General features: G+C 34.0%; 1 protein-coding gene across 3 annotated transcripts in view; it reads left to right on the forward strand.

Moving 5' to 3' along the window:
* The window catches only part of SOS1 (SOS Ras/Rac guanine nucleotide exchange factor 1), a 151,134-nt gene that overhangs the window by 95,488 nt on the left and 27,867 nt on the right, over window positions 1–27,779 (forward strand). For all 3 annotated transcript variants that reach the window (XM_082357996.1, XM_082357994.1, XM_082357995.1), the window contains 5 exons: window positions 15,738–15,865; window positions 16,649–17,304; window positions 25,894–25,975; window positions 26,733–26,855; window positions 27,372–27,475. In XM_082357996.1, coding sequence (XP_082214122.1) covers window positions 15,738–15,865; window positions 16,649–17,304; window positions 25,894–25,975; window positions 26,733–26,855; window positions 27,372–27,475 — 1,093 coding nt within the window. The remainder of the gene's footprint in view (window positions 1–15,737; window positions 15,866–16,648; window positions 17,305–25,893; window positions 25,976–26,732; window positions 26,856–27,371; window positions 27,476–27,779) is intronic.

The following is a 27,779-nucleotide window of genomic DNA, read 5'->3' on the forward strand; positions in this document are numbered from 1 at the left end:
TTTTCCTATTATGCACTGAAATTAACTAGGGAAAAGGGAACCTTAGTCTGTATAAATTATTATTCAATAGTGTAGCTCCAGGTGGTTTACTTTTAAATATCTTATGTATCTAATGATGTCTGCTTTGGATTATGGATAATATGTCCTAAAAAAACATCAAATTTTTTTCAAAAATTTTAAATAATGAATGAGCTAATAAAGATATTCTATTTAATGAACTAACCCCATAAATACAATAAGACATGCATTAATACTATTATTATTTCTTTAGTTTTTAAAAGAATGTTTTATTAAAGAAAAATTCTATTTAATATCATGATTTTGTTATGAAGCATGTATTATTAGAAATCAGATTTATAGTTTGCAGGAGTACATGAAGGCTCTCTGTAATGAATCAATGAATGAATAGAAAGCCTGAATTTAGTAAACTGGAGGAACTCAGATTCTTACATTTTCCTTCCATTTTCCCAGGTCTCTCTACATTGTAGTAATTTGGAGTTCAGTTAGATTTGTTAAGTAGGAATGTTTGAAGTAGGAAAGGACTAAGGAAGTTAAAGGACTTGATCACCAGGCAGAATTATGGAGCTCTTAGCTCTGTTCTAGGCTGCAAACAGAATACCACTTATGGTCTTCGGTAATATAGGATGATTATTTTAAGAGGATAATCAAGAGGAAGCATTTGGTGTGTAAATCATTCTTTACAAAAATTCATTATGACAAATCATAACCTCAGAATGGGATATTTGCAAACAAGTTTATTATATAGATCCCTTCCTCATAATGGAATCTGTAATAATGAGATTTTTACCTGAGACTACAATGAAATTCTGATGGATTAAAGGCCATATGAAACCTTGAAGCAGTCATTAATTAATAAGTAAGAACAAGAAGATTTGATGAAGTTTCAGAAGGCTATAAAACCTAACCATCTTAATAGTATAAGAGAAATTAATTATTTACTCCCCCAAGTATAGGCAATTATATTTTTTAAAATTATAAGTTATGGTAATAAAACTTTTTTTAATTAAATTTATTTATTTATTTTTGGCTGTGTTGGGTCTTCGTTGCTGTGCTCAGGCTTTCTCTAGTTGTGGCGAGCGGGGGCTACTCTTTGTTGCCGCGCGCAGGCTTCTTATTGCGTGGCTCCTCTTGTTGCAGAGCATGGGCTCTAGGCGCGTGGGCTTCAGTAGTTGCAGCACGCGGGCTCAGTAGTTGTGTCTCATGGGCTCTAGAGCGCAGGCTCAGTAGTTGTGGCACTCGAGCTTAGTTGCTCCACGGCATGTGGGATCTTCCCGGACCAGGGCTCGAACCCATGTCCCCCACATTGGCAGGCGGATTCTTAACTACTGCACCACCAGGGAAGTCCCTCAAATTTTTATTTTATTATTGCATCAATCAGCAATTTAAAAGATTTCTACTGGTAAGCACATGTATTCCTAGTTCATATTACTGCCTAAATTTCATTGCAAAATTAATAGTACATTGGGCAGGAAACTGCCCAATTACTTCCACAAATTGTCATCCCTCCTTTTTATTCTGCATTCCCTCAGCACTAATGTACTGTTTGTATTTATTATCTTTAATTTGTATTTGTTGGTATGTTGCTTAAATAGTTTTATTGAGCAGTATTTCAAAGTGTATTCTATAGAATGCTAGTCCCATAAGATACTCTAAATTAAAAGCTTGGGGGAAGGAATTCCCTGGTGGTCCAATGGTTAGGACTCCATGCTCTCACTGCCGAGGGCCTGGCTTCAATCCCTGGCCGGGGAACTAAGATCCCACAAGCCATGCAGTGCAGCCATAAAGAAAAAAAGGTTTGGGAGAAATGCTCAGTGGTCAAATACGTTTGGGGAACACTGTATCCCTAATTATACTCCTAGAGATTTTCAGTGTACGTTAGAATATTAAAGGCTTTGTGAAATTGTGCAATAAAGCAACCTAAAGCAATTAATTCCCAAATTAATTAGACCATGGAACCCTTTGAAACTGTAATTATTTCTGGAGGTTACTTTGGGAACTTATCGTAGAATTCCTCCATCAGAAGAACTGAAAGACCTAACACTTAATGGTCTAAGATTTTTTCCAGTAATGTGATTCTCACTAACTAAATTTTTTTCCTCTGGGTATTGTCATAACTTCAAGTGCCAGCGTGGACTAGGTGATTCTGGACTCAACAATGATTAAAGAAAATCAGCTCAGTGGGAAGCAGCAAAATGCTAAGACACCAATGACAATTGGAAACTAACCATAATTTATCTATGGCATGGAGTGGCTTTTGAAAGACTAGATAGGACTGTGATTTTTTTTTCTGACTCTAGCCTGGTAGCCTGCTAGCTGAGTAGCCTGTAACAAGTCACCTCACCTTTTGAGCTCTGGTTTTCTTATCTGTGAAATGCTCTTATCTTACTGGGTTGTTCTGTCAACCAAGAGAATGTATGTAAAAGTACTTCATATGCAGTAAAAAATACAAAGACTGAGTATTGTCATTACTAGAAAATTTTCTTCTTGTCTTGGATATATCTTAAACTAACATTTTACTACCTTCATCTTTCACCACTTCCCCACTTCTCCTGCCTGCCCAAATTTATATTCCATTTCTTTGTTGATCACCTCAGATCCCTTCACCAGAAGCCTCAGTACCATCTTTGATTCTTCTCTGTCCCTTATTAGCAGAGCATCATGATTTGATTCCAGAAATGATTCTGGAATCCAGTCTGTTCTCCCATTCCACTGACACTGCCTTAGTCCAGACCCTCAGCATGTCTTTCCTGGGTTACTGTAGCAGTTTCCTATATGGTCTTTGTGTCTCATGGAACTCCCAGTTTAAAAAGTGCAGTTGGTGCCCTGTGAAGTGGGACACAAAGTCTAAATTCTTTAGCCTCTCTCCAGCCTTGTCTCTCAATACTTGATGTTACTTACCTTATGCTTTAGCCATAAAAAATTTCCAAGCAACTCTGGATGTGTCAAATCTGTTCCGGATTCCATAGCTTTCTTTTTTTCTATTTTCCTGGAATTTCTCTTCTATTTCTACCTTCCCCTTTCATCTGAAAAATTCCTGCTTGTCAAAGAGTTTGTTCAAATGTTGGTTCTCCGTCAAGTTTCCCTTGGTTTCCTAGGCTGATCCTTTGACTAAGCTCCTTTATTCTCTTCGTATCTCTTTATAGAACATGTCCCATTTTTACTGTCTACCTTGTCATTAGACTGTATACTCCATAAAGAATGGAACTGAGCCCTGTGTATCTTTGAATTCTCATGCCTATTAGTGTTTGGCACTTAGACATTCCATAAATGCTTGTTAAAAAATGAATAGCAAAAACAAAGTAAGTTTTCCTTACGATTCCTATAAATGTTTTATATTTGTAGGAATAGTTTAACTGTAAATTGTATATAATTACATTTACTTTGGAAACTTAGAATGCCTTCAACTTTACAAATTCAGAAAATAAAAGTTTAGTTATTAATAGTATGACTTTAATGCCACTGAAACTGGAAAAAAGAAATACTTTCCCCCCCCTTCCTCACCCCCCCAGCAAGTTAGTTCGCAATCAAGTCTTTGGAACCTTTGATTAATTTTTTTCACATTAAAGTTAATTTTTATGAAGTTAAAAAAAAACCAAAAAAACTTCCTTTGTGTCCTTTTGAAAACCTCATTATTCCAGTAATGTGATTTTCCTATGTGAAGTTTAATTTGCTTTATTAAACCAATTTAGAGTTGTTTCTTGGGGCTAAGTAAATATGTTGACCAGTATTTTGAAGGTTACCAAATCAGTACATTGTTCAGTTCAGCAAAAATGTTAACTTTTTCTTTGTTCTTTAGATATATTATTTTATCCTCTTAAGGTATACTCAGACAAATGTTAGAAAAAAATCATCCAGGGTGATTTTGAGCCAATCAGTTTCCTAGAAATTTACCTATTCTCTTTCCGATATGCTGCGTACATATAACCTAGGGGAAAGTAAGTCTCCCTCAATTTAAAAAATCAGGTTCAAATCTATATTGTTATTTGTGCATTAGTGTGTTAGTTTCCGAGGGCTGCTAGAGCAAAGCACCACAGACTGAGTGGCTTAAAAACAACAGAAATTTATTCTTGCACAGTTCTGGAGACAAAAAGTCCAAAATTAGGGTGTTGGCAGGGCCATACTCTTTCTAAAGTCTCTAGGGAAGAACCCTTACTGCCTTTTCTTGGCTTCTGGTGTATCCCAGCAATCCTTGGCATTCCTTGGCTTATAAATGCCTTCACTTCAATCTTTGCCTCCATCTTCACATCACTTTCTTCATATCTTCACATTCTTCTCTGTTACCTCTGCATCCAAATCTCTTTCCTCTCTCATAAAATGCCAAGTCAGTGGATGTAGGACCCACCCTAATCCAGTGTGACCTCATCTCAACTTGATTATATCTGCAAAGACCCAATTTTCTTTTTTTTTTAAATTTATTTAATTTATTTATTTTTGGCTGCATTGGGTCTTCGTTGCTGCGCACGGGCTTTCTCCAGTTGTGGCGAGTGGGGGCTACTCTTCGTTGCGGTGTGCAGGCTTCTCATTGCAGTGGCTTCTCTTGTTGCGGAGTACGGGCTCTATGCGCGCGGGCTTCAGTAGTTGTGGCACACGTGCTCAGTAGTTGTGGCTTGCGGGCTCTAGAGCACAGGCTCGGTAGTTGTGGTGCACGGGCTTAGTTGCTCTGCGGCATGTGGGATCCTCCCGGACCAGGGCTTGAACCCGTGTCCCCTGCATTGGCAGGCGGACTCTTAACCACTGCGCCACCAGGGAAACCCAAGACCCAATTTTCAAATAAGATTATATTCACAGGTACCATGTGTAGAACTTTTTTGGGGAACACTATTCAACCCAATACAGTTAGTTTTTGGTATACTATAAAAATTAAATTCATTTTTGTTTTTCTGATTCTCCAGTGTATATTGGCTTTCTTAAACGCATAAAAATATATTTTTTGCATGGGCCAATTAATCATTTCCTCCTGATCTTAGATTTTAACATTTAATTTCAGTCCAGCAAAAATCTAGTGAAAAGCCAACAATTGCAGTATTTTTCAAATAGATGGATTATAAGCAGCTAAAAACTCATGGGAATTCAAAATTACTAACAATCTTCTGAATAAGACTAAATGTACATAACTGAGGTTGGGGTTATCATGTATGCTTTCCCTTAAATGAAAAAATAATAGAAAATTTAACACTTAAAACCTCCATACCTTTCTTAGGTTTCATTGATAATAAAACATACGAGATTAGGAAAATAATTGAGAGAAACATGTCCAGGTTTAATTTTAACACGTCACAACAACCCTCTGTTTTTAGGTAAGATTAAATTAAGAACCAGTGGAATGGTAAATAATTTAGTGGATGTTAATGCGTTATAACGGTGCAGTGCAAGCATACTGCACACTTGATCACAAGCTTCACTTTAGAAAATGAGAGACACTAAAGACTTTAATCTGAATGTTCACATGGTTAGACACTTGCTATATGTTAAAGTTTAACATTAAATTTTCTAATATTCCTAGATTTTTGTGTACTGACTGACTTGAAGAATAGTCCTTAACATTTCCCCTTAGCATCATAAATATTGCCAAAATTGTAGCCCCAAATGCTTAAGTACAGAACTGTGGGAAAGGGTTACAGATAAGAACTTAGAACTGAATGGTGCAGTGAGTGGAAAACTTAGGCTCAAGAACTGAGAAATGTTCAAAGTAGGAGACATTTTTCCTCCCAGAGTAGTTTTTTTTTTCAGTATATAAAACAAATTGGAAAAGGCAGATATAAATTGTGCTACATCATTCACTTTAAACACCCACTAGTGGCCTTCACATAGTGCACCAGAAACTCTTTGTAAAGAAATATGCTCTGCAGACCCCTACTACAGGTATCTTGTATGCATTTGTTAATGGCTTTGGTTTGTTGCTTTTTCAGTTTGGGAGCTGGACAAGTATCAAACATCTTCTACTCTAGATAATTTTTTATCTACTTTTTTCATGTTCTGCATCTGGTTTAATTGCTGTATGCTTCAGACCATTTTTTTATACTGCCCATGAGCTGATGCTTAATACCAGCAATAAGAGGAGATTTAGAAAACATAGCTTCTCTCTGAGTATCATAAAAATAAGTCCAGAAGAGGTCTGTCTAGCTTCCATTCCTTTGAACTAGCTTTCTAAATTTAGAAATTCTTTTCCAGAAACCATGGGCTCAAAGCAGTGAGCTAAGTGGTATATCTGACCACAGATGTTGAATGCCTAAAGTTAAACATAGAATAGTATAATTCAGGAGCCATTATAAACAAATAGCTGACTAATATATTACTCCAGCTTTAAAATTTTAAACCAACTAAACTGCTGTGAGGAACATTCATAGTTTTGGTGATTTTTTTTCTCTGATAAGAAAAGAGAGATGGTTTTGAAAGGTATTTTATTCCATAAATGAGATTATCCTAACATTTTTTTAGGGTTGATTTCCTGTTTAAAGTTTCAAACTCGTTTCACCTTTCAGATTTTAACTTGCTTTTACATTACTGCATTTTCTGCCATTTTTTTCTCATTTCCTCTTTCTGGAACTCCAATTACATGTATGTAGAACTACTTATGTTGTCCCACAGATCTCTGAGACCGTTCATTTTTCTTAAATCTTTGTTCTTCAGAGTGGTAATTTCTATTGATCTGTCAATAGAATTGTTAGTTATTATACTTACTCTAGAATTTCCATTTGGACTTTGTTTTATAGTTTCCAGAGACTCCCTATCTGTCCACTCAATAAGACCATGTTTTCCTTGGATTCTTTGAATATGATCACAAAAGCTACTTTGAAGTCTTTCCTAAACCCCCCATCTGGGCTGCTTGGAGTCAGTTTCTATTAACTGGGTTATTTTCCTCAAATATGGGTCACATTTTCCCAGTATTTTTGCTAGTTAACAACTCTGGATTCTGTTGTGTTGAGGATTGCTGGGGTTCCCTTTGTGGGTTTTGGTTTTTGTTTTGTTTTGGATTGTTGGGTTTTTATTCTAGTAGTAGACAGTTAACTTTTCTGGACTCAACTGCAAATTTGTCTCTTCTGTGTTGTGCAGCAGCTAATATCTCTGTATCACTTTTTAGGATTTCCATACGCTGCTTTTTTAGCTTGACTCTTTCCCGTCTTCCTTATACATGTATGATTTGACAGACTAAATGTTTGGGCAGAGATAGTGTTCAAATTTGGGGGCACCGTCTCTGGTTCCCTTACATCTGGAGATTCTCCCTTAATTTCCAGCCACTCTGCCAGCCTCAGGCTCTATCCCCTGGCACCTTAAACCAGTAAGTCTTCCGCTTTCTGCTCTCTGAGCTATGTACAGTTGGGGGGAATAAACTCAGTTTAAGAAAAGCAGAACTTATCCATTATAGCTCTGTCTTTCAAGAGTAGATTCCTCTTTGGTCTCTGCCTACTCTTTTGCTAGACTCCCTGGGGTCTTTTCATGCATGCAGAGTTTAGGAGTCAACCAGGCATTTGGGTAGAGTTTATTCTCAGATTTTGTGTCTCAACCCTTCTGCAGTTCATTCACTTCCATATTTCCCCCTTCAGTTTCCTCTTAAATTCTGCTCTCTTTCATCTCTAGTCTGTAAAGCTCCTCTTCTCCTCTCCTTCTTCCTCACTGTCATCATGGGAGGTTGGAGAAAGCCCTAATCCCACAAGTGTACACTTTCTAGTTGCAGCTTTTCAAGAGCAATCGTATTTCTGGCTTATGCTTTTTTTCAGATGTTTTCCAGTGCCTATAAATATTTTTAATATCTTGTTTAGATTGAATAATTGTTATCTACAGAGGGTTCTCAAGACTTCTTCACTTCACCACCATTACTGGAAGTTCTTGCATTTTTATAGCTCTTCTTCAGTATTTGTTATGGCTTTGCTGTCTGTAACAGTAGGAAGGGGATACAGTGAAGGGCTGCAACTCACATTCCACAGGTAGGCAAGAGAGCTGCTAATGTTAGAAAATGTATTCTAATAGATTTAAAGATATGAGTAGCTGGATCCTGTTTAAAATACAGTTTGAATAGTGGGCATGTTTAAAAATCGGTTGCATTGATTATTTTTTTAATTGCTTTACTTATTCTTAGATCATCCTTTACTTTTTCCTCCCCTAGATGACATGCTTGAGCTTAAAATATTCCCATACAGAAACAGTACACAAATTTAATCCAATTAGCAGGAACTCTAAAAACTTTTTACAATTATCTAGGATTGTTACAATCTGAAAACATAATAGTGATACTTAGAAACATATTTCCCTGTTTTACTTTTTTTGCTATTGTGTTATGACTTCTTCATCAAATAAACATTGTAGTATTCAATTTTTTTTCCCCTTTTTTAGCTGGAAATTCACCAGACTCTCTCCTTTTCTTTAAAAAGCTAAAAATAAAAATAAATTTGGCCTTACTGTAAAAAAGTGATTCTAAGTCACAATGAAAGGAGCTTGGTAACGTTATTCACCAGCATTTTGGCCTTTCAGTTATAGTGCAGTTTCTTTCTTCTTTTTTTTTTCTTTCTTTTTTTAAGGTGTAAGATCTTTTCTTTCATTAAGTGCTTCTCTATTTTAAAAAGTTTTCAGGGACTTCCCTGCTGGTCCAGTGGTTAAGACTTTGCCTTCCATGGCAGGGGGTGCAGGTTCGATCCCTGGTCAGGGGGCTAAGATCCCACATGCCTCACAGCCAAAAAAACAAAACAGAAGCAATACTATAACAAATTCAATAAAGACTTTAAAAAATGGTCCATATTAAAAAAAAAATCTTAAAAAAAATAAGTTTTCAGAATTTCTAATACTCTAATATTTAACTGGTAATTAATAGATAATAGTAAATAATACTTTTATCATTATCTGTCTCTATCATTCTTTTTTTTCATAAATTTATTTATTTATTATTTTATTTTTGGCTGCATTGGGTCTTCGTTGCCGTGTGTGGGCTTTCTCTAGTTGCGGCGAGCGGGGGCTACTCTTCATTGCAGTGCACGGGCTTCTCACTGCGGTGGCTTCTCTTGTTGCGGAGCACGGGCTCTAGGCGCACGGGCTTCAGTAGTTGTGGCTCGCGGGATCTTCCCAGACCAGGGCTCAAACCCATGTCCCCTGCATTGGCAGGCGGATTCTTAACCACTGCACCACCAGGGAAGCCCCTGTCTCTATCATTCTTTTGATCATATATACTGAAAAACTTTTTCATAGACAGTTTTAATTCCTATTATATATATTTAAATGTTTATATTAATTGCAATTTTCCACTTGTCTGGATAGCAAAGAAAGACAAAAGAGAATGGATAAAGCCAATTTACCAAAATCTTAAACTGCCAAATATGGGTGAAGTATATGAGTATTCATCATTTTATTCTCTCTACTTTTAAGTATTTTGTCAATTTTTATAATAAAAATTATAAATACCCATTTTAATTAATTTAAGAAACCCCAAATAAAACTATATGAAATAACTATAAACTTCAGCTAGTATTAAAAAACATTTTTTTTAATTACAAACTTTAAACTCACTGAATCAACAATAAATGTTTTTTGTTTTCCCTTCTCTTGGTCGAATATTTTTAAAATCAATATTTGAAATCTTAGTAGATAAAGTATTGCTGTAAATTTTTTAATGATGCCATTTACTTTTTAAAACCAAAAAATCTTGTCATATGATTTCTTTGGTAATTATACATTTCAGACTAGAAATTGAACTTACCATCAGTCTGATTGCTAAAACCATTAAAAGCCCATTTTAAGAGAGAAGATACTCTACTCTGATACGTACAGTATACAGAAAGTTGAAGAGCAGATATTTAGCTAAAAACATTAAATTATTACTTTTTTTAAAAAAACAGCTTTATTGAGATATAATTTACATGCCGCAGTGTTCTCTATTAAAATATGCTTTTTTTGTTTGTTTATTCGTTTTCAAATTATTTCCGCTTCCAAGCACCTGTAGGGGAGAAAGTTTTTTCCTCAACCCTCTTAGAGTCTCTGGCTGGGTCTGAAAAGGAAACTGACAAAGATGAACAGGAGAAAAGCATACAGATTTATTTAATGTAAGTTTTACATGACACAGGAGGAACCTTGGCATGTTGAGTATTTTAAACTGAAGGAACTTGAGAGAACAGAACCAGGGAGGTCACTGACCTTCTCCCTCCCTCCTGCTGTTGTCTCAAACTCCTTCAACTTAAAATATTCAGTATGCCAAGGTGCCAAATTGGGGAGTAGTGTGTCCTGAACCCTATCACACCCTTCTCCTCCCCTACTCCCGTCCTATCATTTACTCATGAAGTTTATCTAGAAAAGCAGTGACCCCTTTGCTATCAGGTAAGAAACCTGTCACACCCGAGGTTACTTTTAGCAGCATGAAGAAAATCAGGAATTTTGCTGGTCTCAATAGGACTAAAGAGATTCAATGAAGATAGGGGTATGAAAAAGGAAATGGGGAAATGTAGACTGTTTATTGTCCAACTATCTTTTGATTGAACAACTCTGCTTCTTTACTGGGTAAACAAATCAAGTTCACTTTCTTGAAAACTCCTTATCTTTCCCAGCAAAGCTACTCTTTCTGCACTCATTCACTCAGTGAAGCGGTCCTACTATCCATCTGGTTACTCAGAATAGAAACCTGGAAGTCCTCAACTCTTCTCTGTCATTCTCTTCTCTGTCATTCTCCACATCCCATCCACTTTGTCACCAAGTAAGTCCTTTTCATTCTTGAAAGGGATCTTTTGGATTCATCTTCTGTTCATTTCCTCTCAGTGCTCTATGAGGGCCATGATCATCTCATCTCCCTTCAGTCTTGCCTTTCCCATCCTCACCCCCCCACCCCCCACTTGCTGTTTCCTGGGTAACCAAACCAAAGCCATCTTTCTAAAATGCAAATTTGATCACATTAGTCACTAGCTTAAAACCCTTAATGGCTCCACATTGACCCAGGTTAATGTTCAAGTTCCTAATAAGGCTTGCAGTCCTGACTTGGTCCCTGTTGACTTCTCCAACATCTTGACTCCTCACCTCTCCCCACACCCATCCTTCCCAGCCACCAGGTTCTACTCTTCAGCCAGTTTCTCTCAGCCTTGGTACTGAATAACTCTTTGATTACACATGCTGTTTCTTCTTCCTAATACATTTTTTGTACCTCTGTTTCCCCATAGCTAAACCATTCTTATCCTTCAAACCTTACAGTCATTTCCTTCTGGAAGCCTTCCTTGCTATCATCTCTCCCTTTATTATGTCAGGGGCCCTTGCTGTGTATTTCCAGAGTGCCCTATATTTTCCCCATTATAGCACTTTGTCATTCATCTGTCTTCTCTTTTACACTCTAAGCTCTAACAGCAGTGACCAGATTTGGCTTGCTCACCGTCATATTTTCATTACTTATAAATAATGGATGGTTAATTAAATATTTGTTAAATTAATTCTGATTGGAACTTCACTGGCTTCCCCTGTAGATCTGCCCTTTTGAGTTTCATTCAGCTACTATTAATATTCTAAATAGTTTCTAAAAGTGTACAAAAGACCATTTAATTATCTCAATAAAACTTGTGACTTTCCTCAAAAACTTAGAGAATTTTGCTTTTATTTCCTAATAGTGAACTGTAAGTCAGGTTATAGTTTATATTTTAAGATTTCACTTTTATATTTTCAACCATTGGCTAATTTAATAAAGATATTTTTTCATTTAAATTACAATTATGGATTATTTATAGTGTTATACTATTGATTTCATGTGTTATATACCACCTTGGTAATGGTCATCTCCTTGCTTGTCTTGGGGGAAAATAAGGGTTAAGTAAAAGAAGATCGAATTCTGTTAATATCATTAACATCACATACTGGTTGAAATTTTATATATTGTAGGAGAATTATCTGCATATATGAAATCACTTTAACTCAAAAAATAACATTTGGGGGGAAAGGAAGGAACTAGTTATGAAATTTACTTCATGATTCCTATCTTTGCTTGTGTTCTCACATTTTGTGATGAATGAACTCTTATATATGTACACAATATTTAAGATAAAGATAAATCTTTATTTTTATGTTCCAAATCTTAGACAATTATAGTGTATATTTCTTTTTTTTAATTTTTTTTAATTGAAGTCAGTTGATTTACAATATTGTGTAAGTTTCAGGTGTTCAGCACAGTGATTTACTTATACTATGTCTCTTGATTATATATTTTGTCATCCTTGTGCATTGCAATTTACCTATTTGAATGGAATAGGTTTTATTTGGTGAATATTTTCTAAACAAGTATTTCAAGTCATTTCAGTTCTTTGGGTAGTATATTGAAAAGGACTGAGAGTTGGGAATCCTGGGTTCTGGTCCTGCCTGCCTCCATCATCAACTAAATGGCAGTTCCTTTAATCTATAGTATTTCTTGTTGGAGAAAACTAATTTCTAGAAATAAAAACATATGGATTCAAGTTTGTTTTTAAAGAGAGGAGCCATTATATGTTTGTGAATTAGTTGAACTCATATAAATTGCATCAGGTACAACACTTTATTTTTCTATGTGTAAACCAATCTTGAGTTTTATTTGTCTCCTATCTTTTTCCAGTTTAAAGCTTCTTAAATTTAATACTATTTATCTCTCAGGGTTTCCTTTGGGCATGCAATATACCATATTGACTACTGCCCCTTCTACTTATTTCGAAAGGACCCCCCCAAAAAAAAACAAAAAATTACTGGTAAAAGTGGCTCCTTTCTTTTGAAAATGTAAATTTTATCATCTCTATAGATCGTATGATTTACCATTGTGCTTTAGAATATAATGCTCTGGGTAAGTTTAAATACATTCTCATATACGGCAATGTAATATCAGGACTTGATAATTTTTTAAACTATTTAGTAAACAGCATTTGTAAAATTAAATTGTTGCTGTTACATAATGTTATTAAGTAGGCACCCATGAAAAGCATGGTATTGAATATCACTTTGGTAACAAGAGGATGCTGCTTTGTGGAGTCTCATTTACATACTAATTGCCATTGCTTTGTTTCTGTAGCAACAATAAGCCACCCCTTTGATGGTGGTTAGCTTGAATTATTCTGTACCAATGCCCAGTTTAAATCAGCTATGTTAAGTAAAAGAAGCAAAGAATGCTTATAAGGAAGGTCATTTATTACATTGAAATTTGTTTTAGTTGCTTGACTAATGCTGTGAAGGTAAATATTACATTTAAAAATTATTTCATCAGTAAAGTTTTATGGTTTTTAAAATAGACTTTGGCTTTGTGCTTTTAAAATATATTAAAAATATTTTTGAGATACCAGTATATTCTGTATGTGAAATGCTATAGTTAATGATAGATAAATGACCCAGAAACTTGAAACATCTTTAGAATAGAAAATCAAATGCATCTCTAAGTGGATTTGTTACTTTCAGAGTTCTTTTTATGTGTTAGAATTGTGTGTTTTGTATGACTTTAGGTATGTTTGCCTGAATTAATAATATTAAAAATATCAAAGGATAGAATATAAAGGACTCAATAATATTCTGTTGTTAGTGTCAACTCTTTTTTTTGCTTTGTATCATATTGACCTGAATATTGAGTGATTAAATTCTGAAACAACTCAGTGAAGTAGTTTACTCTTTAGTGGTACTTTTATTAAACCATCTAGAATTTTGCCCTTTCTTACTGAATATTGCTTTCAGTGTTAGATTGTCTGCTGCCTTTGAAGCCTAAACTTGATAAAGTTTATGGTAATATTTTATTTGTCTCCAAAAATTCTGCCATATGAGAGGTAAATAGTTTGGAATCATAGAGATGGACGATACTTTTAGAGATTACCCAGAGTCCAGCCTTCAGCCTACCATTAATATCCGTTAAGTAAAAACCTAGTATCTTTCTTTATGAACACTTGGCCATTGGCTTTCTTTAATCTAGCTGGCCATGGTGAAGAGAAATACTATGAGTAAAAGGTATTTGCATATTTTTTGTAAGGTAGCTATTTTTAAGTCTCTTATCCTTTAGCAACTGTCTCCCTCCCCCAACCCTTTTTTGTTGGAAATTATGTGAATAGATTTTTGTTTTACTTAACACAAATGAGACTGGATATTTTTCTAAAGAGCACAGATTATGCCTCAGTGAGTTGTAAATAATGGATATAAGAAATCTGAATAATAAAACCTGATTGTTAAATAGGTATTACAATATATTTATTACTTCTGGAATATTTGAGCATTAAGATATTTTAAGCAAATTATTTTTATAAAAATTGTCTGGAGCATTGAGTAAGAATATGTTTACTTTTCATAGGTCATCAGTACACACGTATGTGTGTGTGTGTGTGTGTGTGTGTGTGTGTGTGTGTATAACCTGTATCAGCTGAAGCAAAAAAGGAATTTATTGTTAATCTTTAAGAGATACCTCTCCAAGAACAAAGTTCTTGAAGTACTAATGGATAATGAAGCTCTTTGAAAAGTAAACCTTTATAAATTACTATTTTTTATGGTTTTATTTCTCAAGTCTTTTTCCTTTATGACAGAGAGTAAGTGTTCTTAAATGTTGCGTGAAAGCTCTATTAATAAACGTTATTTCTTAACTTTTCCTTTTTGGTGGCCACAAAGAGATTTATAAGGTTACTGAATTATTGTCACTTACTGTCACTCATACCTCAGTTAATTGCTTGCTTGAATTACCACCACCTAGTTGCATTGATGATTAGTAGTTATTGATGACTCAACTCTTGTTAAGTACAGACTCTCTGTCTGGCACATGTGGTATCTTTAGCCACTAATTGAAAATGTGCTTGAGTTTCACTAACATGTATATTCCTAGTTTTACTCAAAATCTTAACATGTGAATACTGACAAAGTTCTTCATGATACCAATGTTAATTCTGTAGTAGAACTACAAAGGAAAGCAACTTACACCTATATTGTATGTTACCATTTACAAAGTGCTTTCATTTTTAATAACAACCCCATAAAATAGGCAAAAAGTGCTTTCATTTTTAATAACAATCCCATAAAATAGGCAAAGCAGGCGTTTTATAAGCCTCATTTGACAGATAGGAAAAGCGGGCTCGTAAGTCAAGTAATTTGCCCCAAGGTCACACAGAAAGTAGAGTCAAATTTTGATCTTAGGTTTTGTGTCTTCAACTTCCTCTCCACTATATTGCATCCTTCTCTGCATATTTATCTTCCTCGGCATTCCATTGCTTACAGCCGTAATGTGGGAATCAGAAATCTAAGACCAAATTACACACTTCACAAAAAATCTCATCTGTGTGTCTACTGCTGTGCCAAGACCTATGATAGTAAAAAGATAATTTATGTCCCTCATTTCCTTTCAGTAATATTTATCTGAGAAGCTGCACATTACTGCCTGTCAGAAGGTGTAACATCTGTTAACACTGTTTCTACATTTTTTGTTTTTTTTAATGTAGAAAACTTGGTTGCATGTTGATATGGATAGTAATATAAAGGAAGAAAAAGACTTCTAAAAAGAATAATAGGGACTCCCCTGGCGGTCCAGTGGTTAAGTCTCCACGCTCCCAATGCGGGGGGCCTGGATTTGAGCCCTGGTCGGGGGACTAAGATCCCGCATGCACGCCTGGCACAGCCAAATAAATAAATAAATAAATAAACTATATTTTATGACAGGTTTAAAATTTTTATTGTGGTAGAAAGAGTTAATCAATGTTATCTTTATCCTTAAATAAAATGGGATTATTATTTTTTTTGGCTAGAACTGTTCTGCTAATTCAGATTTGTCACTTTCTACTTTGCAGCAGTTAGAAGAAAAGAGTGAAGATCAAGAAGACAAGGAATGTTTGAAACAAGCAATAACAGCTTTGCTTAATGTTCAGAGTGGTATGGAAAAAATATGTTCTAAAAGCCTTGCAAAACGAAGACTGAGGTGAATATTTTCACTTTTTTTATAATCCTCCTTTTCACCCTGAATATTGTGGTATAAATTCAGGGATCCCAGTTCCCTCCTCAAGTAAACAATGAAGAAAATACTTTTAGTGACAAGCTTGGTCTTTCAGAGGAAGTGACATCAAAGCCAAGAGAATTTGTTATTGTTTGAAAAACCTTTCATATTTGTGCATTTTCCTTGCATACTCCCAGACAAGACCTCCTGAGAGTCAACTGGTAAGCTAAAGGAGAGAGAGAGCAAAATGTATTGGGTAGATTTATGTCAACATCATTGTTCTGTCAAAGTAAAATTAGTAGTGTCTTTTATTTTAGGGATTATGTAACTCAAGGCATTAATTCAGATAATATGCTTCCAGTTTCCTAATTATAATATATACATGGTTTTTAGCTTTAGGTATTGTCTACTTAAGCATTTCTAGATAAATTTTTTAATCTTTCTTTTTTTTCACTATATTGGGCTACTTTTTAATACTTGTCATTCTAAATATTTCATAGCCATGATAGAAATAATCATTCTGTAGCTAAATTTTATAGGGTAGAATTTTGTCAATAGTTGTTCTTTTTAGAGCACTAAAAAAATGTCTCCACTGTGTTGCTTTAGTTTCCAAAACTGTGCAATTTTGTAACACTAATATATTTGGAGAAATAGTGAAAACCTTCTCAGTGCAACTTTTTAAAATATACTTTTGCACTGTCATTTATTTACATGAATTATAGATTCCCTGTCATCTTTGTACTAACCATGTTTTTTCCTTTATCCTAGTGAATCTGCATGTCGGTTTTATAGTCAGCAAATGAAGGGGAAACAACTAGCAATCAAGAAAATGAACGAAATTCAGAAGAATATTGATGGTTGGGAGGGAAAAGACATTGGACAGTGTTGCAATGAGTTTATAATGGAAGGAACTCTTACACGTGTAGGAGCCAAACATGAGAGACACATATTTCTCTTTGATGGCTTAATGATTTGCTGTAAATCAAATCATGGGCAGCCAAGACTTCCTGGTGCTAGCAATGCAGAATATCGTCTTAAAGAAAAGTTTTTTATGAGAAAGGTACAAATTAATGACAAAGATGACACCAATGAGTACAAGCATGCTTTTGAAATAATTTTGAAAGATGAAAATAGCGTTATATTTTCTGCCAAGTCAGCTGAAGAGAAAAACAATTGGATGGCAGCATTGATATCTTTACAGTACCGGAGTACACTGGAAAGGATGCTTGACGTGACAATGCTCCAGGAAGAAAAGGAGGAGCAGATGAGGCTCCCCAGTGCTGATGTGTATAGATTTGCAGAGCCTGACTCTGAAGAAAATATCATATTTGAAGAGAACGTGCAGCCCAAAGCTGGAATTCCAATTATCAAAGCAGGAACTGTTATTAAACTTATAGAGAGGCTCACATACCATATGTACGCAGGTAAGAAGTATGAACTTGCCTGTCACTTTTATTCTCCTGCTTCAAGCTGATTTTTCTTTGCTGCACAGGTCATTATGCCTAAAATAGAAAGCAAACTGACAGCAAAAGACCTCCGCATTATCAGAATTCATTTTCCTCTGACTAAAAATACCGTCACTTTATATTTCTTTGAAGTTTTGTAATCTTTCTACCACATTTACATATGTTACTTTTAACTTTGCAACCAGCGTTATAAATAAAGTTACTGGGCTAAATTTACCCAGTTAGCCAGTGGCAGAAACAAGACTAAAAGTAGTGATAAATCAGTCATCATTAGGGTCTAAAAATCTTTTTACTCCTTTACCTCTTTTTTTTGTTTCTTTTTCATTACTGAGATTATAAAATCAGTAAAAATTCTAATTGATATCCATGATCAAAATTGTGCCGGTAGTACATTATATATACAGCATTGCTTTTTCTTAATTTCCATTCCTAAAATTTATTAAATTTAGCAATCCTGGGAGTCATTGAAGTTTTCAGTATTTTTTGCTTTTTACAACTGATGTTATTTAGAAAACAATTTCACCTTAGCAGGGCAATTTTTAGAGACAAACATAGGAGTTTGGAGGATTCCTAGGAGGTTGAGACATGTTTGTCTTTAAATAGGCTGCATCAAATATAGTGTTTGAGAGTAAGGAACAAATATAATGATCGATTTTTTTAAAGTAATTTTATTTCTTCTAATAAAGTAACAAATGATAATCCAGTGTTCTTCAACTTCCCTACATAGTAGGAAGTTTGACGACTGTAAAATACTGTGGAAAGAGCACTCACTGAATTTAGATTCACACCTGCACTCCATCACAGTTCCTTAAGGTTTTAGAACCTTAGTTTTCATCTCAAAAATCAACGTCACAACAGCTGTCTTAGAATATTGTTGGAAAGAATAAATGAAATATTATATGTGAAAGCTCTTTATAAATATAAACTTATTTTCAAAGAATGCTTTTATTACAAAGACATATTAAATCAAACACAACTCTTATAAGTGCTGTTCTTAAATAGTTGAATGTGTAAGTTAACTTCCATCCCCAAACTTTTTGCTTAAATATATTTCTATCTATAGGATATGTGTGTTTCTGTGGAAATTTCTCCAGTTTTTAAAATCCTTCAAATGGGTTCTCAGTTTTCTCTGGAGACTATTCTGGCACCAGTTGAATTTGGTAGTTCTTTTGCTAGTCTTTTCCATAGTGAAATAATAGTGTTTTCCATAGGCTAATTTTAAAAGCAGTTTGGGCTCTTTAAGCGTATATCATTTGGTAGTAGCAGGCAGTAATGGAAACATGTTGAATATAATGAAAGAAGACTCTGGGATTCCAATTTTACTATTGATTTTTCACCTAGAAACTTCTGTAGTCAGTGTATTCATTTTACTGACCCAAAAATAAAAAATAAATCAAAGTACAGAAAATTTAAATAAGCTGCCGAGGATTCTGCATGAAAAATAGATTATTCTGTCATCTTTTTTTACATATGAAACTTATTTTGAGAGGTACAATTTTCAGTAATTAATATGACCTACCTATTTAGTTGATGACCATCAGCTTCTTTAAGATCTAGAATACAGCTTAAAAAAGTTTTTATTCATTACCTGAAATTTGTAGTTGCAAAATAGTTATTTCTTTGCTACTTCTGAAGGAATTTTTAAGGTTATAAAGGTTCAGGTTATTCTTCTTGCCACGTTATTCTGATTTTTGTGTCTTGGAAGATTCACAGAACTTTTTATCATAAGCATTCTAAACTATTCATCGTTTTATTTTAAGTACCTTTGTTTTGGGTTCTTAGACTATTTAGAGTAGAATTAATCCTTAGATTCTTATCTATGTGAGGCAGAAGTTCTCTTTTTTTTTTTTCTTTCTGTAGAGCAATACAAGTGGCAGGTGCTAAAGAAGACTTACTAGTGTTTACTATCACAAGTCAGTGGTATTTGATTTGGAAAATATTTTCAAATTTCAAAATTTTTAATATACTTGTTTCTTTAAAACTCCTATTGTTAATGATAAAAATTTTCTTTACTGCTTGCTTTATTTCACAGAACTGACTTATGATTATTAATAAGCAGTTATAGAACTACAATTAAATATTTTTTTTTCGGGGGACTGTGCCTTTTATTTATTTTTTGAATGAGGACACTTTAAAACAAGCAAAACTAGAACAAGCATAGCTTGATAGTTTTTCTTTAGTCTTGGCAGTCTTTTCTCCTTAACGTACACAATGCTAGCCATGTCTGTAGAGACAGTGCTTTTGCTATGGTGTTTTATTAGTTACTTTTGATAGTTGCTCTCATTTATATTAATTTTTAGCTGTTGAATAGAATAACAAATGATTTTATTTCTAGTTAATATAAAACACTTAATTTATAGAACTTTGCAAAGTTAGGTGTATTCAAATTTAAATTGACAAGATTTTTTACTTTTTTAAAATGTTAAAGTTTTTTTAAAAATTCCTTTCATTAATTTCTTGAGGAATAAAAAGCCACTGTTGGGTTCAGAAGTGTTGTAGCTAAGTTTTTGGACATTTTTCTTTTCTATCTTATTTTGAAGCTTAATTGAATATTTTAATTTACGTCATAAATATATTACTAGTGTAACGAAAACCCATAAGCAGCTTTCATGAATTGTGATTTACCGTACACACCAATAAGTATTAATTATTAGTTTATTTGACTTCTGTAAGGTCTGTGACTGAATGTATTACTGGCAATATAGAATGTGTTTTTAATAGACCATGTATGAACTTGTAAAACATGAAAGCAGCTATTTTTTAAGGTCTTTTCCAGCTCAGATGGACTCTTAGTCCTCACTACAATGATAATAGATCAGCTATTTGTTTAAAGAACTGTTGGTCTGCTCTATTTAATTTTGGTTCAGTTGGTTGATAGGTATTTTATCAGAGAACCTACAGTGCAAGTTGTGGCTTACACTGAAACAAAAACTAAAATTTAACTTGCATATTTTTATTACATTGTATAGAATTATAATAAAAGACATTGGCTGTAATAAATGAGAAAAATCCAAAAACTAATAAGCACTACTTCCAGACATTTTTTAGATTATATGTTGGTCAGAGACATTGTCATAAAAAACAGAAAACTTGTTTAACCTTACTTAATTCAGACTTCATTGTGGCTTCAACCAGCTTGATCACTCGTGTTTTAACAGTAATTTATGAAACAGAGCTATAGATCTTAGATGATCAATCCTTCACTTTATAGACCAAAACCCAAGGCCCCTGAAGTTTGTGATTTGCCAGAAATCATATCAGTTAATTGCAGAAAGAGGACTAGAAATTAGGTTTCTTGACTCTTGAAATAGAGTATACTTTCTACCATGTTACACTGACTCATGAATTTTTTCATTTTTAGAATATAATTTTTATTATGTATATTGAATAGTAAAAATAAAGAGAATTACTTGCTTGGTTTGAATTGCCAGTAATATAAACAGCTTGTTCACTTCTGGGCAAACACAGGTCTACTATGAAGATATAGTCAGAGTACTGTTTTTTTTCTTATTGAAATAGGTAATAAATTCTGACTATAGATAACTTCTATTTTAATGCATAGATTTTAGTTTATATTTAGATGTTGGTCATTATAATTTTAGTTTTTAACAAAATCCAGTCAGTCTATTGGTGGTGTTTGCTCTGTAAATTTAGGTGAATTAGAAGGTGCTTAACTGTTGCTCAGAAGAATTGCAACAGGGTTTTATGTGGGATCTAATTCATAATGCCTCAGGTCCAGTATTTCTGGACATACAATAATTCGTTAACTACATCAGAACTTCAGAATTCATCTGAAATGGTGTGGGGGGGAAATTGTCTAGTTAGGTGGATCATTCTGCATCTGGTAAGGATGTGAAGAGACTTTTACCTACAGTAAGAAAGCACAAAGCAATATACATAAAAAGCAGAAGATGAAAGTAGGAATTTCACTTCTGTTACAGAGCTATAGGAAATAATTTAGTACAAATTAATTACTGAGACTTTAAAACAACACGGGTGAAGAGATATTTGGAGATGGTGTGTCTGGTTTTGATAGTCTCTCTTAGAGAAATGAGATGACTTTGCGGTAGGGGTCTTTCAGAACTGACATTATATGGAAATAAAAGCTTTTCATACTGAAGTGTGGGGAAAAGGTGTTTCCTATGTATGGTAAATTTCTCTTTTAAAGAAAATGGTATTGAAAAAATTTAAGCCAGTTGATATTTTTCTTTAAAGTATTTACTATTTTATGCCCTCATATAGAAAATTTGCAAAACACTGCATTAGATTTCTTTGGAGTTTGTGTCCTATATAAGCTCAGCTCGGGTGTTTTAACTTTTAAAAAAATCTTTTGAACAATTTTTGATCTATAGGGCAGTGCTGTTCTATTTTTAAACTCTCTGATTTTTTTTTTAAGTGTTTGTGCGTCAGCATAGCGTCTGTTTCCTTTTTTAAGGAATTCAAGAGTGATTGTTTATAAATCCTTGTTGAGGAGCTTATTGTTTCTTGTAGCGTTTTAAATGGCTGTATTAAAGGGAGAATTATCACATGAACAGACATCCTGATTAACGGTGTTTCACTATGGTGGTTGGGGGAGGGGTATTTACATAAATAACTCTCTATGTAACAAATATTTCATAAATTTATTGACCTTGCCAATAAAAATGTGTTAAAAAAGGATTAAATTTATCACCTCAAATCTAGTATGCTGTATTCTGAACATTAATGTAAATATGCTCTGATTTCCTAAGATTTTGAAGAATTGTACAATAAAATATTATCAAAGAAAATAGCTTTAGAATGAGGGAGACAGGCAGCTAGAAGGCCAGCAGAAAATAGAAAACACGGCTCATATTTGAAATAGCCTGGGCCGAGACCGGGGACTTGATGGTAGAGTTGGCAGGTGCTTGTACACACAGAGAGGTTGGGTAGACGGAGGCAGAGCAGCTAGTGAACATGGTGGACATCTTAGTACAGGGCTTTGAGAGTAGAAAAGAGTGTTACCTAAAATGGTGAAGAAGAAAAACCACAAAGGATGTTTTTCCCATTGCTCATATTGAAATCCATTAGGGGTTATGTTTGAGAAAGAGGTTTGTGGAATTACATCCACTAGCGATAAACAGAAAGAGGAGAATATCGACATAGTTGATTTTCATTTTCTCCACAAATATTTGTGCTTATGTTTTAAAACCAAATCAGCCTGGCTTTTATATTTTTAACGCATTTGCCTTCCATCTGTCTCTGAAACATCACTTTATAATACAGGTAGATAACAGAAGCAGTGTAAAACTTAGCTATTATCATTGTCTGATAAATGTAAGTAGGTACTTTGTTTTCCTACAAAATTATATAACCTGTCCTTATTGACGGGTACTTTTAAAATACCTAATTATCTTAGTCCTTTGTATCATCAATAAGATAAAGGTTTCCAGTGGTTAGTGTGACATTATATGTGTCACTATCACTGAAATGGGGAAATCAATAGAAATAAAAATAGCTTCTGGAATATGGAATTTTGTGCAAAATTTCAAATATAGATGTTATGTCCTCTCTTAATATAAGATTTTCATTCATTAGCAATTTCCCACTGCTTTAGAAACTAGAAATAGAGCCTAAATTAATACAAGCCTGGGAATATATTCAGCCTTTAAGATGTTTTTTGAAAGTACTTAAACTCTTGCCAATTTTTCTTGGTTTATTTTTAGCTTCTGCTGGTTTTTTCTGTTGGCAAGACTGCTCTAATTTCTAATCAAGCTAAAAACAACTTAAACTTGAGTCACTTTAGAAGTTAATACAACAGTGATGATTGTGGGAGTGTTTATTTCACCGCCAGCTTCAGAAACTCCTCTTCTGAATAGTGTACAGGAAGGTACAGCTGCTACTTCCTAAAATCTGGAAGAAGGCTTAACAAGAATTACAGAATCACAATTAGACTGCTAATTTCTCAATGACTTTAGTGCCTTTAACCAAGATTAGCAGTTTACAGCTTCATTCTGAATTAATCATTTGTGTAAATTTCTACAGTGATTATGTAACTCATGGATTCATTCTTTATATTTAGCTCTCACAGCTTTGGAAACCTTAACAAATCCTTTAATCCAGGGAGGTTAGGTGATATGGCAGAAAAAAGCAGTAAATCAGAAATCACACGATCTAGATTCTGGTTCCATCTGTGTCACTCTATTGTGTGACTTTAGATAACTCTTAGTTACTTCTGTCATATGTAGAAAGGGAAAAACAGCAGCCGCCCTGCTCACTTCACAGAAATCATATGGAATGAATTATATGAATGCTCTTTGAATTCATTACATAACAGACATCAGGAATTGATGTGAGCCCCTTTGACTGGTGTGGCACTGCGGCACATCATGACTTTCCCAGCATTGTCATCAGTTAGTAAAGCACTGAAATGGCCAGAAGTTTTGGTATAAGATGAAAAGGCTGTTTTAAAATAGTCTGCCTTTAAAAATAGCCAGTTTTCTTAAAACATACTTTAATTCACTTAGAACTTGCTTTTATTGTTTTTCAACTTAAAAGTATCTTTGATATCCCACAACTTTTTAGCCTGACTTAGGTGGCATTTGAGAAGAAATGGATCTGGATATTGATTTTAGACTTCTGGACTAAAATAAACTTTTCTTTTAAAAAAGGGAGAGGTTACCCTTCATTTTGGAACACAGCTCAGGGCTATTTGGAGCACTCTGTACTGAGGGTCTGGCCTCTCCAACAGTGAGAGCTCAGCATCTCTACAGTGGCCACTGCTTTTGCTTCCTAAGGACATGATGTTTTGAGTAGCCTCACCTTTACATATAGATTTGCAGAACAGGAAGAAGATTCTTGAAAGGGAGGATTGTGATGAAACCGATATAAATCTCTGTTTTAAAATCTTGTACAGCCTTCTGTTTTAAAATCTTTTCTTCTGGTTGAGACATTAGTCTTTAACGTTTGAGGAACTCTGTAACTGAAGACAAACAATAAAATACCAACAGAGAGGAAATTACTAAAGGATTGTATCTATTTAAATCACTTTTATCAGTAACCCACTCTAGCCTCAGAAGGTATGAAGCTAAAGGAGAAGAGGGCCATTTAAAACCAATATATTTTTATTATGTAAATTTTTCTTTAACTTAAAAAATTATTATAATCTTAAATTCAAGGTTGTCTGACATTTAAATCAATTCATTATCTTGATGACCACATATACCAATAGATTGGAAATAGATTTCTATTTTATGATAAATCCATGTATTTGATTTTGGCCGGGGGGTGGGGGGAAGTTAATATAGTTACTTTATTTTAAGGCTCAATTTAGGGTGATTCTTAATCAGACAGAATCAGACTAAATAGAGATTTCCCATGCAAATGAATTTGATTCTTGCTAAATCCTATGCTAATAACAGATATTGTATTTCTTATAAAGAATCCATAGTGTGTAGCCTAACAAAAATAAAGGTAGTTGCTACTCTAAATAAATTTATCATTAAATTAGAGCTTACCATTCCATAGTGATGTGAAGTAGGAAAAGGATACTCCCAATAAAAAACTCAAGTTAATGAATTCTCCCCTCCTCCTTTTTAAAGACTCTTACAACTAAATGTGGACCTTGATGAAATTTGAGTTACAGTGAGTGGTGAGTGTTTTTATTATTCCCCATTATGGGAAGATGTCTCCCGCCACCCCCAACTCCCTTTATGCAGATGATAGCCCAGGTCTCTTGTGCTGATGACAGCAGCCTTTCTCCACAACTCTGGGAGAATACTGTCAAGGAGAGACTCAAGTAGGCAGGCCTGGAAAGGTGATCACACTCAGTCAGCTTCCTGCTTTAACTTCATGAAGTATGAATGAAAAGCAAATCCTTTCATGGAAGGGGTTGAAGACTCCCGCTCTTATGATTGAACTCTCATTGTGTCTACTTGCAATGAAAGTAATTAAAAGTTGTGAATAGAGCCAAATCAACATATTCTTACACATTTAATAGTTTTAATAACTTACAGGTATTTATAAGCATCTTTTAGCAGTTTTAATTAAGACTTTTAGCACATAAAACAATTTAGAAACTATTTAACTTAATCTACAACATTATAAGATCCAGTTTCCAGTTGTATGCTCTATTAACATGATTTGAAGAAATCCAGATAACTAATCCAGATAAACTAGTCTGAAGAGCAGGAAAAGTAATAGGTTATTGCTGTGGCCTTTCTGTTTACAAGGGAGATAAACCAACTGGTGATGTTCTGAGATCCATGTAGCATGTGGAAGCTTGCTTTTATGCTCTGCCTTTCTTCCCTTTGTATTCCTGTGGCCAATAATGAGTTTAATATCAGCTAGTCAGAGTGTGCAGAGGTCAAGAAATAAGTTGATGTAAAATTTTAGTATCAATGATTTTGCCACTAATTTAAGAAGAAACTAAAGTTAGCAGTTGATTTCAAAGTCCAAAGCATTCTGTGTGGTCAAAACATTTTGGGACTTTTAAAATTGACTATTTAATCTCTTTGGAAAATGTAAATAATAGTTTTAATCATTCTGAATAAAAGATTTTAATAAGATATTTTTCCTTTTTCTTCATAGATCCCAATTTTGTTCGGACATTTCTTACAACATATAGATCCTTTTGTAAACCTCAAGAACTACTGAGTCTTTTAATAGAAAGGTCTGTCAATTTAAAATGTTTAAATTCTTTGTTCTTTTTTTTAATGAGATTGAGCTAAGATATGGAAGTATATTGAATGAGCTTTAAGTTGTCGTTCATGAATACTTTAAGAAGAAAATCTCTTGGATGACCATTTATTTTATAATAATATGTTAGCTTTGATTATTTAAATACAAAAATAGGCAGACTTTTTTACATGGAAACTCAGTATGTGAAATTTCAAATTTACAGAATTAAGTTAAAGACTATAAAAATGTAGAATTTAGGCTCTGGAAATTCAAATTTTAATGATTTAAATGTTCTAAACAGAATTTTTCAAATATACCACATGTTGAGGAAAATTGAGTGAACAAGTACCGTAATCAAGAAAAGTGTTTCATGTACCCAAAGAGCAGTCAGCTTTTCAGAACTTACCCTTAAAAAGTTTTATGTTGGCTGATTTAGAGTAATTACACAAGCCAAAAATGAATATCATTCCCTTAACTTTATAATCACACTTATTTTTAGACTTTGCATGTACTCTTTATTATGTTTCTAGTTGGTTTTATTTATATTGGCAAGTATTAATTTCTTCTTAAAAAATTAAATCATTAGTCTTTACATTATAGAATCCTCACTTGTTTTCACTGATGTGTATATCCTAGTATTTTTTACAGTGCTCTCTTGATTGTGCTGACTAGTGAAAAGATTTGTAGTTTTCTGTTTGCATAATTTGATATCATTGATCTTTTCATTAGTTTGTTCTGTTTTATGTTAGGTTTGAAATTCCAGAGCCTGAGCCAACAGAAGCTGATCGCATAGCTATAGAGAATGGAGATCAGCCCTTGAGTGCAGAACTAAAAAGGTTTAGAAAAGAATATATACAGCCTGTACAACTGCGGTAAGCATTAGATAAATAACTGAAGTAAATAAGCTTTTGTTGAACTTTTGTTTCAGAGTTAAATAAGGATGTGTCCCAAGCAAGGAGGAAGTAACATGTAAAATGAGTGAAGTAAAGAGGAATTATCAGAAATTACTGTATAAGTCTTAATTAACATAGAATTTTGAAAGTGGTAAGCCACTTATAAGATTAAAGTTGACCCTTGAACAACGTGGGGGTTAGGGACACTGACCCTTGGCACAGTAGAAAATCCACAGTCAGCCCTCTGAATCCGTGGTTCTGCATCCACAGATTGAACCACCTGCCTAGGGTGTAGTACTGTGGTATAGATTTATTGGAAAAAAAAAAAAAATCCAAGTATAAGTGGAGCCGTGCAGTTCAAACCCTGTTATTCAAGGGTCAGCTGTATTTAATTTGGTAAGAGTTACTCTGTTTTCATTTATACCACTCATTGTGATAAATGTTTATGTCCGAGTTCCCATGTAATTCAATTCTTCTTCTGTGTTAATGCCATAGAGTATTAAATGTATGTCGGCACTGGGTAGAGCACCACTTCTACGATTTTGAAAGAGACGCAGATCTTTTGCAGCGAATGGAGGAATTTATTGGAACAGTAAGAGGTATTTTTTTTTTTTAAGTGCCTTAGTTTTTTATATGTAATAAAAGTACCAATATGGTGACTATCAACCTACATCACTACTGCTCAGTGTAGTTAAGAGGTATTTGTAATAATGCCAGCATAACCAACTGGAAAAGTTAAAAATTTTCGCCATTTTTGACCTACAAATTGTTTAATAATCATCCTGTTGATCCAATGAATTTTCATTTAGTAAATCAACTTACTGATATTTTGGAATTGGATAGAAAAAGTCTCAGTTTATGCTGTCTTAACACATCTGAAAATACATGTACCAAAGGATAATT

The sequence above is a fragment of the Balaenoptera borealis genome, assembly GCF_965194805.1.
Source record: "Balaenoptera borealis genome assembly, chromosome: 15".
Taxonomy (NCBI): Eukaryota; Metazoa; Chordata; class Mammalia; order Artiodactyla; family Balaenopteridae; genus Balaenoptera; species Balaenoptera borealis.